The sequence below is a fragment of the Camellia sinensis genome, chromosome 2, assembly GCF_055761805.1.
Source record: "Camellia sinensis isolate YWXY chromosome 2, ASM5576180v1, whole genome shotgun sequence".
Lineage (NCBI taxonomy): Eukaryota > Viridiplantae > Streptophyta > Magnoliopsida > Ericales > Theaceae > Camellia > Camellia sinensis.
The window spans coordinates 22,502,561-22,519,931 of NC_138962.1; the positions used below are offsets into that span (position 1 = coordinate 22,502,561).

The 17,371-nt window shown below is 38.9% G+C and overlaps 1 protein-coding gene across 1 annotated transcript; it reads left to right on the plus strand.

The window, feature by feature from the left end:
* The first annotated feature begins 24 nt into the window (after window positions 1-24).
* NERD (GW repeat- and PHD finger-containing protein NERD) lies at window positions 25-16,804 on the plus strand. Its single transcript, XM_028249828.2, has 10 exons — window positions 25-1,611; window positions 1,732-1,811; window positions 4,296-4,480; window positions 9,976-10,897; window positions 10,997-11,124; window positions 11,495-11,554; window positions 11,641-11,691; window positions 13,662-13,732; window positions 14,148-14,302; window positions 14,396-16,804. Exons 1-10 carry the CDS (start codon window positions 281-283, stop codon window positions 16,621-16,623), a joined length of 5,211 nt encoding a protein of 1,736 aa, XP_028105629.2. The 5' UTR covers window positions 25-280; the 3' UTR covers window positions 16,624-16,804.
* Window positions 16,805-17,371: the final 567 nt, after the last annotated feature.

The window sequence follows — 17,371 nt, forward strand, 5'->3', positions numbered from 1 at the left end:
TCAACTAGAAACCTGGACGTTTTTCGACTGCGAAACGGCAAAACCTAAGGTCCTCCCGAACAGCTCTCTGTTTGTTTATGCAGATTTCATCAATCTCTCTCTCAATATCTCTCTCTCTGTCTGTATATTTTACGCTTAGAGGCTTATCAAATACGCATACAAACGCATTCGTTTATGCTTGTGGACAACAACGATAACCATCTCTCAATCACCTATCACAATTTTATATGTATAGATTTATGTATACGACAACCTAGGGTTAGGGTTTTGAATTTGATACATGGAAGACGAGGAGGTAGCAAAGAACGTAAACGAACCTTCTTTGACTCCAGAAGTCGAATTCTCAACTATGGAAGACAAGCCATTAGATTTCACTAACACCGAACAATGCCAGTTTGTTCCCGAGTCTCTTCCTGAGTTAGGTGATTACCAACTGCTTGCTGCCAAATCGCCGGTTGAACCAGTGGCGGATGAAGCGGTGTCGACGGTGGCCGCGGAGGCGGAGTTGGATGATTCGGCGATGGTTGGCGCAGAGTCGCCTATTGCGGCCGAAGATGTTGATGATGTGGTAGATGAGGTTGAAGGTGACCTAGAAAAGTCTGTATCCGAGTCGGTTGATTCGCAACTTGTTGGCGATGAGTCGGAAAATGCGGCCAAAGAAGGTGGAGTTGAAGGTGACCTAGACAAGTCTGTGTCCGAGTTGGTTGATTCGCAATTTGTTGGCGATGAGTTGGAAAATGCGGCCAAAGACGGTGGAGTTGAAGGTGACGTAGACAAGTCTGTGTCCGAGTTGGTTGATTCGCAACTTGTTGGCGATGAGTCGGAAAATGCGGCAAAAGACGTTGAGGCGGAGGGGGAGGCTGATGCTGATGCTGAGGCTGAGGCTGAGGCTGCGGCGGAGCAGTTGGAAATCGGCTTGGGAAAGTCTATACCTGACTTGGACGATTCGCAACTTGAATGGGCTAATTCACCTGTTCCTGGGTTGAATGAATCGCGGCTTGTAGGTGTTGAGTCACCGATTGTGGATGAAGTGGTGGTGGTGGAGGAGGATGAGGAGGAAATTCCAAAGGTGGGAACTGAAAATGAGGTTGAGGTGCAGTGTCCTGAATTAGAAGAAGATTCGCAGGTGGTTGGTACAGAGTCGTCCATTGCTGCCAAAGAAGATTCAGACGAGGAAGCCATGGCAGAAGGGGAGACTAGGGTGGAAGATACGGAAATGGACGCGGATACTGAGATGGGAAATGAGGCTGGATCGAGCTCTATTCCGGAGATGGACAATTTGCATAATATTGGTGCTGAGTCACCGATTGTAGCCGGAGATGATGAGGATGATGATGATGATGAAGACGTGGCGGTGGAGGCCGGGGCCGAGGCAGGGGAGGAGGAGGAGGACGACGAGACTCCAATGGTGGACACCGAAATGGAGATAGAAATGGATGTTGCCGAAATGGCAGAGACAGAGACAGAGAAAGGAGTTGGTGGTGCGGGGAAGCGGAAGAGAGGGAAGAATTCTAAGGCTTCGACTAGAGCTCCTCCAGCTAGGAAGGTCATTGAAGAAGATGTTTGTTTCATTTGCTTTGACGGTGGAGACCTTGTGCTATGTGACCGCAGGTGGGTGCTATCAAATTTGGGAACATGTTTTTCTAGGATTTATAACTGTTGTTTTTGTTGCGTTTCTGTTATGTTGTGTGTGTTTATATATTGTAATTGAGTTTGTTCTTCGGGTTGTAGGGGATGCCCAAAGGCGTATCACCCTTCTTGTGTTAATCGGGATGAGGCATTCTTTCGAGCTAAGGGTCGTTGGAATTGTGGTAAGTTGTTCTGTGTTGATCTTCAGTACCTCTTATAATCATGTGGTGTTTTAATTCAGTCAACATTACATACTGATATAAGTTGCATTATAATTTTGCTTTTGTTCTGTTATTATCTTATACTTGCATATTACTTCAACCCACTCCAACACTTGGTTCTTGTGTGATCAATGTCTGTTTAACGATGGTGGTTTTTGGTTTTTTAGATTGCCTTTGTAGTTTTACAAGTATTTGAGTGGATTGATTTGTGTTTTGAAAGATGTGGATCAGAGGTGTGGTTAGAGGTAGTCCGGGAAGATGGCGGGCACTTCAATGGCCTGAGATCACCGGAGGTGGAGAGGAGGAGGTCAAGGCAAGCTTGGAGAGGGAGAGGTTGGTAGTGATAGACCTTGAACACTAATGTAGAGTATGAGAGAGGATGTTTAAACATGAAACTTGGTTGTGTTAGAATTATGGAGTTGTGTTGTTGTTGTGTCTTGCTGCATATACGCCACGTTATATAGGCCACAGGAGTATTGGAGCCCAAGTAAACTGTTGAACAGGTGGTTCGTTCTCCTCAACTCTACCAGAAGTGATATAAGCTCTTCTGCCGTCTGTGGCTTGACGGTAGGCAGAGAGCAACGTTTCATGGCAGGCGAAAAGTAACGTTTCATATATGTATCGGATGACATGAATGTAAGGTTATTGTTGCCTCTCCTCCAAGCTTGGTCGAGATGGAGTTGTCTTAGCAAGAAGACAACCATCTCGACTATCCCATGACCTCGGCCGCCAATCCAGTATCCTCTGATGATCTCGAGCAGTAGTGCCTGGGTCTTGCTCCCAGCCCAGGCATTCAAGTAGATAAATGGGTCAGGGCCCACCTTAGTGTTTAGGAGAGCCAGGGGCTCGCTTCCAAGCAACCAAGTAGGAGAATGGGCCGCGGGCTTATCTTAATGTTTAGGAGAGGGGCTCGCTTCTAAGCAACCAAGTAGGAGAATGGGCCGCAGGCCTATCTCAATGTTTAGGCTCAATGTTTAGGAGAACCATTGTTTATCAATCCAAGTTCAAGTGAGCCGGGGGTTGATTGTATTGTTGTTTGGTCTTGGAGCGAGGTATGAAGGATCATGGGCTCTGCGGGGCCATGGTGCTGCCTGTTGCAGGACTCTTCATATTTAGATATATTTGGGCTTATATGGATGCTTCTGCTTAGGCTAAACATATAGTCTTGGTTTTACATAGTGCCTTGCTACATGTCGTCCGTAGGGCTCGCCATGTATCAAACATACGACATGCCTGCGTGGTCCCTTATTGGTCTGCCACGTGTGAGGTTTTGGTGATGTGGCGCCTGTAGGGTTTGCCATGTATTGGGCTTGATACAAGTACCCACAAAAGACATTGGGATTTGTTTCAACATGAATAGATTGAAGATTTGTTCTGGTTGACAAGTATTCAAGACATTCAAAAGCTCCAACATCCCTGTGCTTTTTAATTCATATCCCAGATGTATTAAACTTGTTACTTTTCTTCTATCGTCTGTTAGAACGTTTAAAGTATATAAGGGCAAAAATTTGAAGGAGTGGATTGGTGTCAAGGAGCGGGGAGTTCCACTGGAGAACCTGTCCAGCGCACGATTCTAACATTGACAAGCTGGTCAAAGAACTTGCCAGTCGTTCATTAGGAGTGTCATCATCTTGGAAGTGATTGGTTGTTAACTGCAAGTGAATATCTTTTGGTAATGCAAGTTCCAGGAAAAAAAGAAGGAAAAACTCATTAGGGCATTTTTGAAAGCTTGTCAAATTCTGTCATCTGTAGATGCATGTATGGCATCAACCTTGTTGGCCCTTGAATTTCATCAAGTTGCACCTGAACTAATATTGGTACCAGGAGAAGTAAATTTTGGCTTGCACAAAGGAAGCTTTAGATATTTTGTCTTATGTTTTTGATCTTTTGGTCAACATGATGTCTAGGACTCTTAGAGCACCCAACTAGCTCTCGGGCATGTTTTTCACCCATATCACTCACAAGGGAGGGACAATTACTTGATAAATTCGTGGCGTTGGTTCCAATGGGAATTCGAACTAGGTCTTCTACTTTCTAGTTCTATTGTTTGCCTTCTAAGTTAACTGTTGGGCGACTTTGTTTTTTGATTTCTTTAATTGCCTTTTAATGTGGAGAGGGAAAAACTCATCCAATTTTGATGATCATTGTATGAATAATTGAAGGGCTGGAAGCCACTCTTTTACCATTTTGAAGCATAATATATTGTTCAGAGATAGAATTATGCTTTTCTAGCCTTAGTTTCATAATTGTTGTAAAGGATGACACTGAACTATGAGGAGATGATTGGTTGACAAAGGATGACACTGAACTATGAGTTCCCTTACTGTCATGCAATTCATGTATTTCTCGGTGCCATTTTGTGGATCAATATTGCATATTATATATGTGCTCTTTGATATATGTATTGATTATTTCAGCTTTGAAGTGGATTTTGTCCATTTTCAGGTTGGCATCTTTGCAGCATATGTGAGAAGAATGCGCACTATATGTGTTTTACATGTACATTTTCCTTGTGCAAGGCATGCATTAAAGATGCTGTTATCTTATGTGTTAGAGGCAACAAAGGCTTTTGTGAGACTTGCATGAAAACTGTGTTGTTGATTGAAAATAATGAGCAGGCTAATAAGGAGGTATATACACTGTTCTCTTGGTTTTTTTATTCTTCTTCTTCTTTTTTGGTTGGTTATATAGTTTTTTGCTTTTGGATATTTTTGGAGGGGAGGGGGGGAGGGGGAAAAGTAGTTGATGGGATGGGTTATTCTTGTTCTCGTGGATCAGAAGAGAGGAATTTGTTGCAGTAATATAATGTATGATATTTTATGATCAACCATCATTTTCTTCATGCTAAGTTGTTTTATGGCGACATTGTTAATGCTTATTATTGTTGTTATTTTAAACCCGTTTTTTAGTTCACCTTATGCACTAGTACTTTGGATGCTGTGGAGGAACATCAAAACATATATTGGATTGGGTGTGTTGATACATTTGGAACTCATATTAGTGATGCAATCCATAAGAGGTGAAGGAAATGCAAAATTATAGTAGAGAGAAATGTTATATGTTGTTTTTCTCCAAGGCAGGGTCCACTTGGGATTTTGAATAATTCAATATTTCGTTGAGTTTCTTTTCATGCTCTTTTATTTTATTTTTTATCAGTTTATATGAGGCTAGTCCAATTTTATATTATGCTTTGGGTTAAATGTTATTTTGGTAATTTTTAATTTTTTAAGGCACGGAGGTCTAACTATCATAGATACTTTTAGTGAGAAGTTGTGTTTGTGTTGGACGCACATTGGCAACTGACACTTGTCGAACACTCCCCAAAAATGTGTTTTATGGACACTCCCCAAGGATGACAAAACACCTGTTTGGTGAATCTGTCACCAAGGGTGATGTTTAATATTCTTTGAAATGTTACACACATCCCAAATGGAGCTTCATCTTCCCCATTTTGCAATTGTGTTTATAACTATTTAGATTATCATTTTAGCAATATAGTTTTCTTATAGAATATATAACATATTAATACACATTTCTTGTGCAATATAAATACATGAATATATTTATATATTACTGTGCTTGTTATGTCCACATTTCAATTTTTTGTTGGATTTTCTATCTTTGTGTCATCTCGTGTCTTGAATTTGTGTTTGTGCTACATAGTTTGTGATAGCAGCAGCTTGTTTTTCTATCAAGGTTGCCGGTTTCGGAGGTTGTTCCATGAGTGGTCTAAAAACTATATGAAACTGGAAAAGCATTAGTGATTCTTATAATGGTGCCTTTTAGAATTGTTTAGATTGGTTTGTGCTTTTACAATACATGAGGGGGATTGTAGATTTAACCACTTCATCATGTAGCCACTTTAGCAATTCAAAGGACCAACAATTGTCTTGCCCAAAATTAGGGGTGAGGCGTACTGAGAAACCAAAGCAAGGACAATGGGATGATGCAAAGGAGAGCTACATAGTTTGTGATAGCTGCAACTCGTGTGTTGATTTTCAATTCTTTCTTAATGTGTAGCCATTTGTTGGTTTAGATGGATTTTGCTACTTTAGTTTCTAGGTTCAAATAGAGCTATTGTTTTAGTCGAAGTGGGAAAAGTGTAGCGGACTATTTATTCATGATTCTTTTTTATTTGTTAGACAACAATTTTTATAGAATTTTCCAATACCTTGTGAAACTCTCATAGGAAGGATAGCATTATGTAACCATAATATTTGGTGTGATTATTATTATAATGCCATGGCAACTTTTTATTTAGCCGCAAAACTTTTTGTGATCTGACATTTGTATCCCCTCTTCTTGCTTATTTACTCATTCTCTCTCATCCTTCTCATTCGCAGTCTCACTTACCGACAAACCTGCACAATATCTCTATTCTTGAAATCTCATTAATAACCAAGACAAAATGGGTGTCTCAAAAAAAAAAAAAAAAACTCTCTTTACAATACTCTTCTTTCTCTTTCATGACCTGTGAAAATCACTCTGCTATGTTCAAAGTCACCACCACTTCCAGTGAGAAACACAGAAGATGAAGATAAAAGAAATGAGCTTGTAGTGAGAGAAATGAGTAGAAAGAGAATGTGAGAGAGACTTGTAGAGACAAAAATGGGTTCCAATTTCAATGAGAGGGAAATCTAATAGAAAGGAAGAAGCCGAAGAAAGAAGCGAACAGAGGAGTCCAAGATCAGCAGCAAAACTGATGAGGTAAATGGGTGATGACCCAAATAATGAGGTGCACCATTGACTTGAGATGGTTGGTCACTTTGGTGCTTGGGGCAGTGGGAAAACAATAAGAGTTGTTTTTCTCACGTTCTCTTCTTTATCACTACAAAATTAAGACTATCTATCCTTCGCATTGCTGTCCCACTTAACCCGCTGATGTTGCTCCTTGGCATCGACTTCATCTAGATGGATAGAGTAAGGAGCAACATGGTGATAGGGAGAAGCTGTTGAACCGGGCCCCTTCTTCAATGGATTCTCATTTTTAGATTTTTACTACTCTTTCACAAAGAGAGAGGAAGCGAGTCAATTCTCTAGAGAGAGAAAGAAATTGGTCTTGCGATTGGTTGAGAGATTTTAGAATTCTGTAATCTAGATTGTGCTTTTCTAAGTTGTTCAAATTAGATTTAAAAAAAATTGAAAAGAAATAAAAGAAAGAGAAAAGGGTGGACTGATTACAAGGTTTGCAAGGAGGAAAAGGATGACTGAAGGGACAAATCCCAAATTTGAAGGGATTTGTAGAGAGAGAAATTGCATTAAAGGTTTGGGAGCTTGGTAAGGGACAATTTGTTGGAGCCTTCGGGGTAAAAATGTCATATGAATGTAATGTTCATGCCACCATCAAAGTAGTGCATGACATTAGCCGTCCCCTTATTATTATTGTTGTTGTTATTATTATTATTGATTGGCAACAAAAAGGCATTTTTTAAAAAAGGAAAAAAGAAGTACAAGAAGAGGACAAGAGTCTGCCAAGAAAATAAAAACAAAAGAGCAAAGAAAATCAACATCTCATACTTCTATGAGACAAACTCCACATGAAAATTTTAACTTAAGAGGCACAATTACTTTTCAATTTTTAAAAAAAAAAAATGAAAGTCAAGAGAACCAGTGGGATTATCAATAAAGTTAGGATGGCTGGTTTAGTTAATGGTTTTGTTATTTCCAAAAACCCATTGACATTTGTAAATGAAACCTACCCTTTAAGTGACTTATCCATACTGATATTACTAAAATAAGTATGCATGGTTGTAACTCTTTCACCACTACAAAGGTATCTTAAACAAGTTGTCAATATTTCAAAATCCTTACATATTTTGTGTGAAAAGGTACCCTATAAGGTGATATATTGATGTCCATGCGACTAGTATTAGTATGTGTATAACTTTTTATTAGATAAATAACTTGAACATATTGTCAATATTTCAGTAATCATTTTTACATAATTTTTTTTTGGGTCATAAAGTATCCTGATAAAGTTTCGTATCTAATATATGCTATTTATAACTCTATAGATAAGTCTGTTATTGTTGTTGGTGTTGTCAAGAGTTGCATCCCTTTTTGTTTGGTCCCATTAATGAAATAGTTATATTTACTTGTCAAAGGTTATTATTGTTCTTATTCTTCTTATTATTATTATGAGCATTTAATATTTTTCAATATACCAACTAAAATATCTGTCAAATGTTCATAGAATTTTGATAAACCCTTTTACATGTCATATACTTGGAAAAGGTCTCTTTACGGATAATAGTTGAGTGAATAGTTGTCAATCTTTGTTTAATGCGAAAAGTATCTTTAGCAAAGTAATAGAAATTATTATTATTATTATTTTATTTTGCTTTCAAAATTTTTATAAGAAATTGCATCCGAGATTACTGAAGTTATTTGAGTAAGAGTTTAAGGACTTGGAATCAAATGTAATTCAGCTGGTGAAACATGTATCAAAATTAAAACATGCTCCGGTTGGTTGCTCTTTTACCCTTTCTTACATTCTGAATGGTTTTTATTTTTATTTTTATTTTTATTGTCTCTCTACTTTTGCTCTTCCTGTTATGAATACTAGCGGTTGTTACACGCGATACTTGTGAAATTCAAATAAGTAAAAATAAAACAAAATATTTACTATATATTGTGTGCCACTTAAGTGGTTAGAGTCTTTCAGTAGACTCAAGGTCCAAGTTTTGAGTCCCACTCCTCCCATCTATCTAATTTTTTTTTTCTAGATAGTAAAATGAGGGACACTTGGCATAAGGATAAGTAAACAAAGGCTTGGACACCAAGTCCAACCTTCACTTAAGATAATAGTATAGTATAGATATTTCAGTCTTCACTGCATGGTGTCCTTGCTTTGTTTGGTTAGATCTGATAACCATACCAAATAGCAACTCATCCAATTTCAGTTCCATAAATAAAATAAAATAAAAAGCCTCATCTAATTTGACCATTCAAATGTCCAAATTAAAATTTTAATACTTCTGTAATTATATTTTGTATTCTAGCAATTTCAAATATTTTGGTTTAATTGGTACTATGAAAATTCTACATAAAATTTTCAGTTTTAATATTTGAAAAATTGACAAGTTAACGCTATATGATGAAACTGTATTTCTTATATCTAAAAAGGATAAATTAGGAAGTGGAACGGATTTTGTAATTTGATGCTCTTGTTTAGTATTGTTCTGTTTGCTTTTCGTATTTGTTAATGGAAAAGAAACGTAAAGGGAAAAAACGATAAATGAAAATGACACGAGAGAAGCTAATTTCCTTACTTTTGTTTGGTTAAGCTAGTAAAATAAGAAGAAAATGGAGCTTTGGTTCCAGCCAAATGTCAGTGGGATGTTGGGAAGGGAGCTGGCCCTTCAGCTAGTGAAGGGCTAAATCTAAGGGAGATTACAGAGGAGGAAATATTTGCTGCAAATAGATGGCCGCCTGTCTTTAGCAATGGTGGTGGGGGAGGAACCTCCTGCAGTGCTAACAAAGGAGTTGGAGGCAGAAGCTGAGAGGGTTCTGATTTGTCTGGATGTTAGTATTGAAGGATTAGATGCTTTGGAAGAGTAGGGATGAGTTTCAAGTAGGGCAGGGCAGTCAGCTGATATATATATATATATATAGGGGGAAAAGCATTGATCAGCTGGTGGTGAATTTTCAGGAAGCTAGTTTATCTACAAAAGTGGGAGATGGGACTGAACTGTCAGAGTGTATTATGAAGAGGGTAGAAGGTCTAATCAAATTTCTCTAAATTCCATGTGAATTATGCTATTGTCAGCAGCATTTGAAGCAAAAAAAGAGGCCAAGATGGATGTTAATTTTGTTAGGATTGGGAGAAACAAAGCGAGAAGTGGCATGGAGCTAATGAATTTGATCACCTATGATGATAGAGATAAATGGTCAGGATAAAAGGGAGGTAGAGGAGGGATTGTTGAATGTTGATGGTTGCCCATGAAATATTGTTTACTGTTTTGTGTGGATCATTCAATTTCATTGTCTTTGTTTTGGCCTCCTTGGAGGCTTGAGCTGTGAAGGGATGGTTCCCCCTTGGCACCTTCTTTAATCTAAATCTGATTTACCTGTTGAAAAAATAAAAATCTGATTTGCCTTTTGTTTGGGTTTTGTGCTTGTGCAGGATCGAGTAGATTTTGATGACAAGAGCAGCTGGGAGTATCTTTTCAAGGATTACTGGATAGATTTAAAACAAAAGCTCTCTCTATCTTCAGTTGAACTTGCCCAGGCTAAAAATCCATGGAAAGGATCTGATTTATTGTCTGGTAAACATGAATCACCTGAGGAAGTGTTTGATGCTAACAATGATCAAGGTTCTGGCTCAGACAGTTCTGAGAACCTAGAGGTAGTTAGGCGTAAAAGAAGACAGTCCAAGAAAAGGTCAAAACCACTCACCAAGGAAGATGATTTACCAAGTTCAACAGCAGCAATTGGTGCTGAAGAGACTGCTATACCTGGCAACACTGAATGGGCATCACAAGATCTTCTTGAGTTTGTTATGCACATGAAAGATGGTGACAGATCTGTTTTATCTCAGTATGATGTACAGGCCTTGTTGCTTGAATACATAAAAAGAAACAAACTTCGTGATCCTCGTAGGAAAAGTCAAATTGTTTGTGATGCAAGGCTTACAAATATCTTTGGAAAAACTCGCGTGGCGCATTTTGAAATGTTAAAACTTATTGAGTCTCATTTTCTTATAAAAGAGGATTCTCAAATAGATGATATCCAAGGGACTGTTGTCGATACTGAAGTTAACCGGTTGGAGGCTGATGGGGCCATTGATGCCCCATCAAAAGGGAGTAAAGATAGGAAGCGTAAAATGCGTAAGAAAGGTGATGGAAGAGGACCACAATCCAATCTTGATGATTATGCAGCCATTGATATGCACAACATTAATTTAATTTACTTACGACGAAAGTTGGTGGAGGATTTACTTGAAGATATGGAGAGGTTCCCTGACAAGGTTGATGGTACTTTTGTGAGAATAAGGATTTCTGGTAGCAATCAAAAGCAAGACATATATAGGCTAGTCCAAGTTGTAGGTATATATTTATGTACCCCCCCTTGCTGTCTTTTATTTTGTTGCATTAATCATTTGGTGTCTAATTATTTTTAAGTTTTTTGAATGATTTTGTATACAGGGACGAGGAAAGCAGCTGAGCCATATAAAGTTGGTAAAAAGACAACGGATCTTGTGCTAGAAATATTAAATTTAAACAAAACAGAGGTTGTATCAATTGATACAATTTCGAATCAGGAGTTTACCGAGGTTAGAAAATTGCAATGAATTTACAGTTATCTTGCAGTTCTTTCGAGCTAGTTGAAAAGAATTTACTTTTTGGATCTTTCTTTTTAAGAACAATATTATCGAGGTTCCTGATTTGGATCCTTCCTCATCCTAAAATAGTGCTTTGACCATCCAAATGCAATTGGTTAAAGAGCAGGCATCAAAAAGGGTATTAATGTGCATTGCATTATTTGACAAAAAACACATGAGTCATGCTCTTCGTGGAAAAGAGTGCCTAGCCTGCATATTTATAATGTTATGCGAACACATTGGGTCACATACGCCGTTTCTTCATATCATATATTGCCTCTTTGTTGAAGTGGTTGACATGTTTCTTGTTTTGATCTGTTAGGACGAATGCAAGCGGTTACGGCAGAGTATAAAATGTGGACTTATCAACAGGCTTACTGTGGTAATTATGCATTTGTAGTGTCACTTTTATGACTTCACTCAAGTACATGGATTTTAAGATCTAAGGAGGTATCTGGTTGCTTTTAGGGTGGCATTTTGGACAAGGCCATGGAAGTCCAGGCAGCTAGGGTCAATGATGTAAGTTTCATGCATATGATTGCTTAATGTTTGTTTGTTTCTGTGTAAGTGTTTTTTTATTGTGCAACAATGCCGATTTCTTAGAATATATCTGGTAATTTTTTTCTTATCCATTGCTTGCTATAGACATAAATAAAAGTAATTGTATGAATGAATGGAGAAGCCCAACTGATATGGAAGTCTTAAGAATTGTGGTTGACACCAAGTAATTTAAAAATACACATGGATACTCACTAAGTCTGTAAGAATTAGAATAAATCCTCCTGACCACCACCCACTGGGGCCTTTATCTTTTAGTATGTCTTTTCGCTTGTTTCCAAATTCCCTGCATAATAACTAAAAGACTATCTTTCCCTGGCACCCTAATCGTCAATTCTTCAAGAGATCCTTTCCCTTCTGCGTAAACTTGGAACCTCAAGCTTGGCTCAGGCTCCAAAGTTCTAACCTCCTTTGGGATTGGTTGTACTACGATGGAATGTGGTATTGTGTGGTTCCTCAAGATGGTAACAAAGTGAACATATTTGTATACATAAAGGTACTAAACATTCAAATTTGTGCAGAGCCAAAGAATGGAGACTATAAAAATAATACATAAGAAAAGCCTTACATTGAAATAAAGAGGATGTAGGCGAAACCAAAACTATAATTAGTAATAGCTTCATTAGACTTGGCATACTCAACAAAACTTTGTCCTGCCTACTTTTTAATTAGGTACTGTACTGCCTACGGAAATTGGCCCCAATTAGCTTTTCCTAAAGCCACTTTCTTAGTTAAATCCAAGGGAATTATGCTTTCTTCATGAAAGAAATTCATATTCTTTTGGGTGGTCTAGTTATTTCATTGCAAACTCAAGTTGGATCCTGTCACTCTTTTGTACATCTTAACCATTGCAACTTCTAATTTGACACATTCATTTCTTACTATTATTTCATCCATCTCAATACCTTTTGCTATGTTCAGATTTGTGACTGATAGTTCCTTTATAGCCTGAATATTTTGTACCAAATATGGGCAATGTCTTCCTCTGTATCCCAATCCTTACGGACAATTGGTCTTACATAACCAAAGCAGTTTCTCTTAGGTTCTACTTCACAAGTTTAACTGTATTCTCATTCGTTCTTCTAACTAAATGACAATTATACTTCATATAAGTTGACTTAGCTTCAAGAAATGCAAAGTTGAATAAAGATAAATTGGAGACTTGTGAAGGAATAAAGAGAAGTTGACAATTATTCCACGTTTGGTTAGAGTGGAATAAAGAATTGGATAAGATTTGATGTATTATTTTTTGTCGTTGGATGGAGGGACGGAGATAATCCAGGGGAATTAATTATACGATGGGGCTATTAGTTATCTCAAGGTTTTGAGGGATTGATAGTCAACATCTAATATCCCCCATTGTGGCCAACCAACATGGGACATGGAGGGCTTGGGGTCAAGGGGGAAACATGTGGGACTCACAAACATGGGCTTCATGCATGGTCTTTTTTTTAGCTAAACTAGTGCTCCTTGTAACTGTCTTGGCTTCATAAAAAGTATATAGTTTTTATCAACCAAAAATTGACTTGTGAGGAATGATGATTAACTGAATGCATTTGCGTGTGTATGAATGCCTTTGTGCTTAAACTGATACCTGTAAGCCTTAATACTGTTTGCGGTCTTTTGTTTTCTTTTTCTATCATTGGGGAGCGTGGATTTGCGTAGTTTAGTTAAGTTTTTAATATGTTCTTTTGGGAGATCAGTCTTGAGATTCAAATTGGCTGAACAAATAATGGTTGTATATTCAAAGAATACTTCACGTTGCAAAATCTGTAGTGGTCACATATATCCCTTGTATGAGTGTAGCTGTTATTTTTGTCCAGGTCAGTTGTCTTTGAGGTTTTCACAGGTCTATTGTCTGGATTTTTAGAATTTTTTTTTCTTCTGGTTTTTCTTTAATGAGATGCATGATTCTCTTTGTTATATTTCAGTGGCTGGAATCAGAAGTTGTGAGGCTTAGTCATCTCCGTGATCGAGCTAGTGAGAAAGGGCGTAGGAAGGAATATCCTTTTTTTGTCCAAGTTTATGAAGTTCTTAAACATCTCGTGCAATTGGGTGATCTTTAGTTTAAAATCTATTTTTCTCAATGCTACGTGATTTTACGTATGATGTTTCAGTTTCATTTTGTTGCTTGTTGAACAAATTATCAAACTTTGGCTTATGTGTGTGCGATATATATATATGCATACACATGTTTTGTCGGTGATCAGTGTCTTTGTGACTTGAATAAGTTGCATCCATGAATTAGATGACTCTGCTGGTTTGCTGTATGTTGCTTTGGTTCCAGCTACAGCACTGTTGGACGCCAGAAGTTTCTTCTCTTTCAGATACTATATGGTAGTTTGTAGCTTCAAAAATTGGTCAAGGACATTAATGATTCTAGTAATATGTGGATGTAATCCTTTACTGACTTTTACGCTTAGGGAATGTGTAGAGAAACTGCAGCTTCTGAAAACACCTGAAGAGCGTCGATTGAGACTAGAGGAAATTCCAGAAATACATGCAGACCCAAATATGGATCCAAGTTACGAGTCTGAAGAGGATGATATTGAAATGGAGGATAACAAAAAAGGTCCAATTTGTACTGATTGCATTTTCATAATATCTTGATTCTATTCTTTTAGCTATGGCTATTGAGTTTTGAAATTGCTTCTGGTACACGCAGAACTTTACCCTACGCCAAGAGGTTCTGGCTTTAGCAGGAAAGGAATGGAGCCAATCTCGCCCCGTGGAGGGAGTTTCTCTTCAACAGATTCTTGGAGTGGTACAAGGAAAAATTCTGGCAAGAATTGGGAACTAAATAGAAACAACTCTAGTAAAAATTTCTCAAATAAAGGTGAAGAGTCTGCTTTTGTGGGCGACATATTGAATAAAAATGCATGGAATCAAGGAAGAGACAAAGACGTACAAGCTAACATGGAGAAGTTGAATGCAGCTTCAAATTCTGAAACTGTTGGACGGAATAGCCATCCTTTTGTAAGGTCAGAATCATTCACTGGTCCTGCATCAGATGCTTCACAGGCTTCTCTCCCTGGTGGACTAGCTGAAACTGCTGCTAAAGTCAATGAAACAGAGAAAATGTGGCGTTATCAGGATCCAGCTGGAAAAGTTCAAGGACCTTTTTCTATCGTTCAGCTGCGTAAATGGAACAACACTGGATACTTTCCCGCCGATCTCAAAATTTGGAGAACCACTGAGAAACAAGAGGATTCTATACTTTTGGCAGATGCGCTAGCTGGGAGGTTTGAGAAAGAGTTGCCACCGATGGATAATAATTCTATGAAGGCTCCAACTGTACTCTCTTCAACACATGCTGCAAAGACTTATGGAGCGTCTTTACAAAAAGGAAAGGAAGGTGAAGGTGGGGAGAGATTGAACTTTGATCATAGTCATGGTGTACGGAATCAACTGGAGTTAAGTTCTTCAAGTGGATGGAGCACTCCTTCAGTTGAGGTCCCTAAAGCCGATAGATGGGGTTCTGACAATAGTAGAAATGATCCATTGAACCTGCCATCTCCTACTCCAAAATCGAGTACTCCAGTATGGACTGAAGGACCAACACATTCAGCTGCTGTGGCTACTTCAGATAGTGGTCAATTGACTCCTTCGTCTCTCTCATCTTCAATTAACCAAACTGGAAGCAAAGAACATACTGCACTAGAATCTTTAGCTGTTTCGACACCTGTTTCAGTAATGAATTCTGGCACGCAGTTGATGGGTTTTGAAAATGATCCTTCTAGTTCTCTCACTGGTTCAATTCCAGCACCTAATTCCGAACAGGGTATTCTTGTAGGCCCTACAACTGCTTTGCCTACTCAAACAATTGTGATGGGTCCTGTTGAAACTCATGGATGGGGATCGGGTTCAGTTCAAAACCAAGAAATGGTTCCACCTAGTCAACCCGCTGTGAGTGATTCTCAAACCTGGGTACCAAACCCATCATTTCCTGTGCCTGTACAACCAGCAGCTTATGGTCATTGGGGTGGTATTCCATCTACTGTTCCAAATCCCTCCGGAAACTTCCAGACTCCAGGATTCAATGCTTTGCCCCAACCTGAGCCTTGGAGGCCTCCAGTTGCCAGTAATCAACCTAACATCCAGCCTGTAGCTCCACCCAGTGTACCTTGGGGCATGGGTGTTGCCGAAAGTAATGCAAATGCTGTTTGGGTTCCGATGCAAGGGAATCCAAACATGGGTTGGGCAGGGCCACTGCCACCACCACCACCACCACAACAACCTGTAGCTACAAATATGAATTGGGTACCTGCTGTTCAAGGGCCTGTTCCTGGGACTGTCAATCCGGGCTGGGTTGCATCGCCTGGAAATCCAGGAGCTATGGTTCAAGGTCTACCGCCAGGTAATCCTAATCCAGGTTGGGCTGCACAGCCCAGTAATGTTAATCCGGGTTGGGCTGCACAAGCAGGTAATCCAGGATCTGGGAATGGAAATGCTGGGTGGGTTCCATCAACTGGGAATCCGGGAAATGTTCAAGGGCCAGCACTTGGAAATGTAAATCCAGTTTGGGCCGGACCAACTGGAAATCCAGGAACTACTGTTCAAGGGCCAGCACCACCTGGAAATTCAAACCTGGGCTGGGGTGCACCGCCTGGAAATTCGGGCATGAGGGGAAATGAGAAACAACACAATGGGGATAGATTTTCAGGCCAAAGGAACAGGAGTTTTCAGGGTAGAGATTCTGGTTTCGGTGGCGGTGGTGGCGGTAGGCGGTGGAACAGACAGCAGTCATTTGGTAGTGGCGGTGGACATGGTGGCAATGGACAGGGCAGCGGTGGACATAGTGGTGGTGGACAGGGCAGTGGACAGTTGGTGTGCGGATACTATCAGAGTGGGCACTGTAAGAAGGGAGCTTCTTGTGATCGTATGCACACTTGAACTGTGGAGTCTCATGGTGGCCGGGCAGGGAGAAGATGGTTTTGTACAGTAGTTTTGTTATTAGGCAGTTTTGACTTTTTGCTATAGGCTATGCCTTATTATGGTAAAAACTTGTGCAGTTCAACAGCACAGTTATTTTACGTTTTTTTTTTGGCAAACGTTAATCTGGCAAATTATTTCATTTTCTTGCATTCTTATGTGGGATCGGCTGAATGGAGACAGGGGTTGAAATGAGCTGAGCTGATCTTCGTATTGCTTGAGCTCAGCTGGTTTGTGTATCAAGCTGGAAAATTTAGCTTGAGCTTGTTTGGAAAATTAATTTAGCTTGGTCTTGGCTCAGCTATGTTGCTTATTCTAATTGAGCCCGGCTCAAAGTTCCGTAATATATATATACTAGTAGATGACCCGTGCCTACGGCACTCTCTTAAGTTTAAAAAAAAAAAAAAAAATTTCACATTCAAGTTAATACATTTTGACCCATGAAAAATAAAAATTAAGACAAACTAATATAGTACTTCCATACTGGTAAAAATTTACCACATTGTAGTTATAATCTATTCAATCCATTAATAATTCTTCATATTCAAGGTTAAACTCCGTGTCACAGTGTATATAGACAATTACAATCATTTTAATTCCCTTATCCTTTTACTTTGTAATTACAATATGAAATCAGGAGAGATTTACTTAATACATATAGTTCATGAATTAATTTGAAACCAAAACATAAATAATCATGCATTCTATA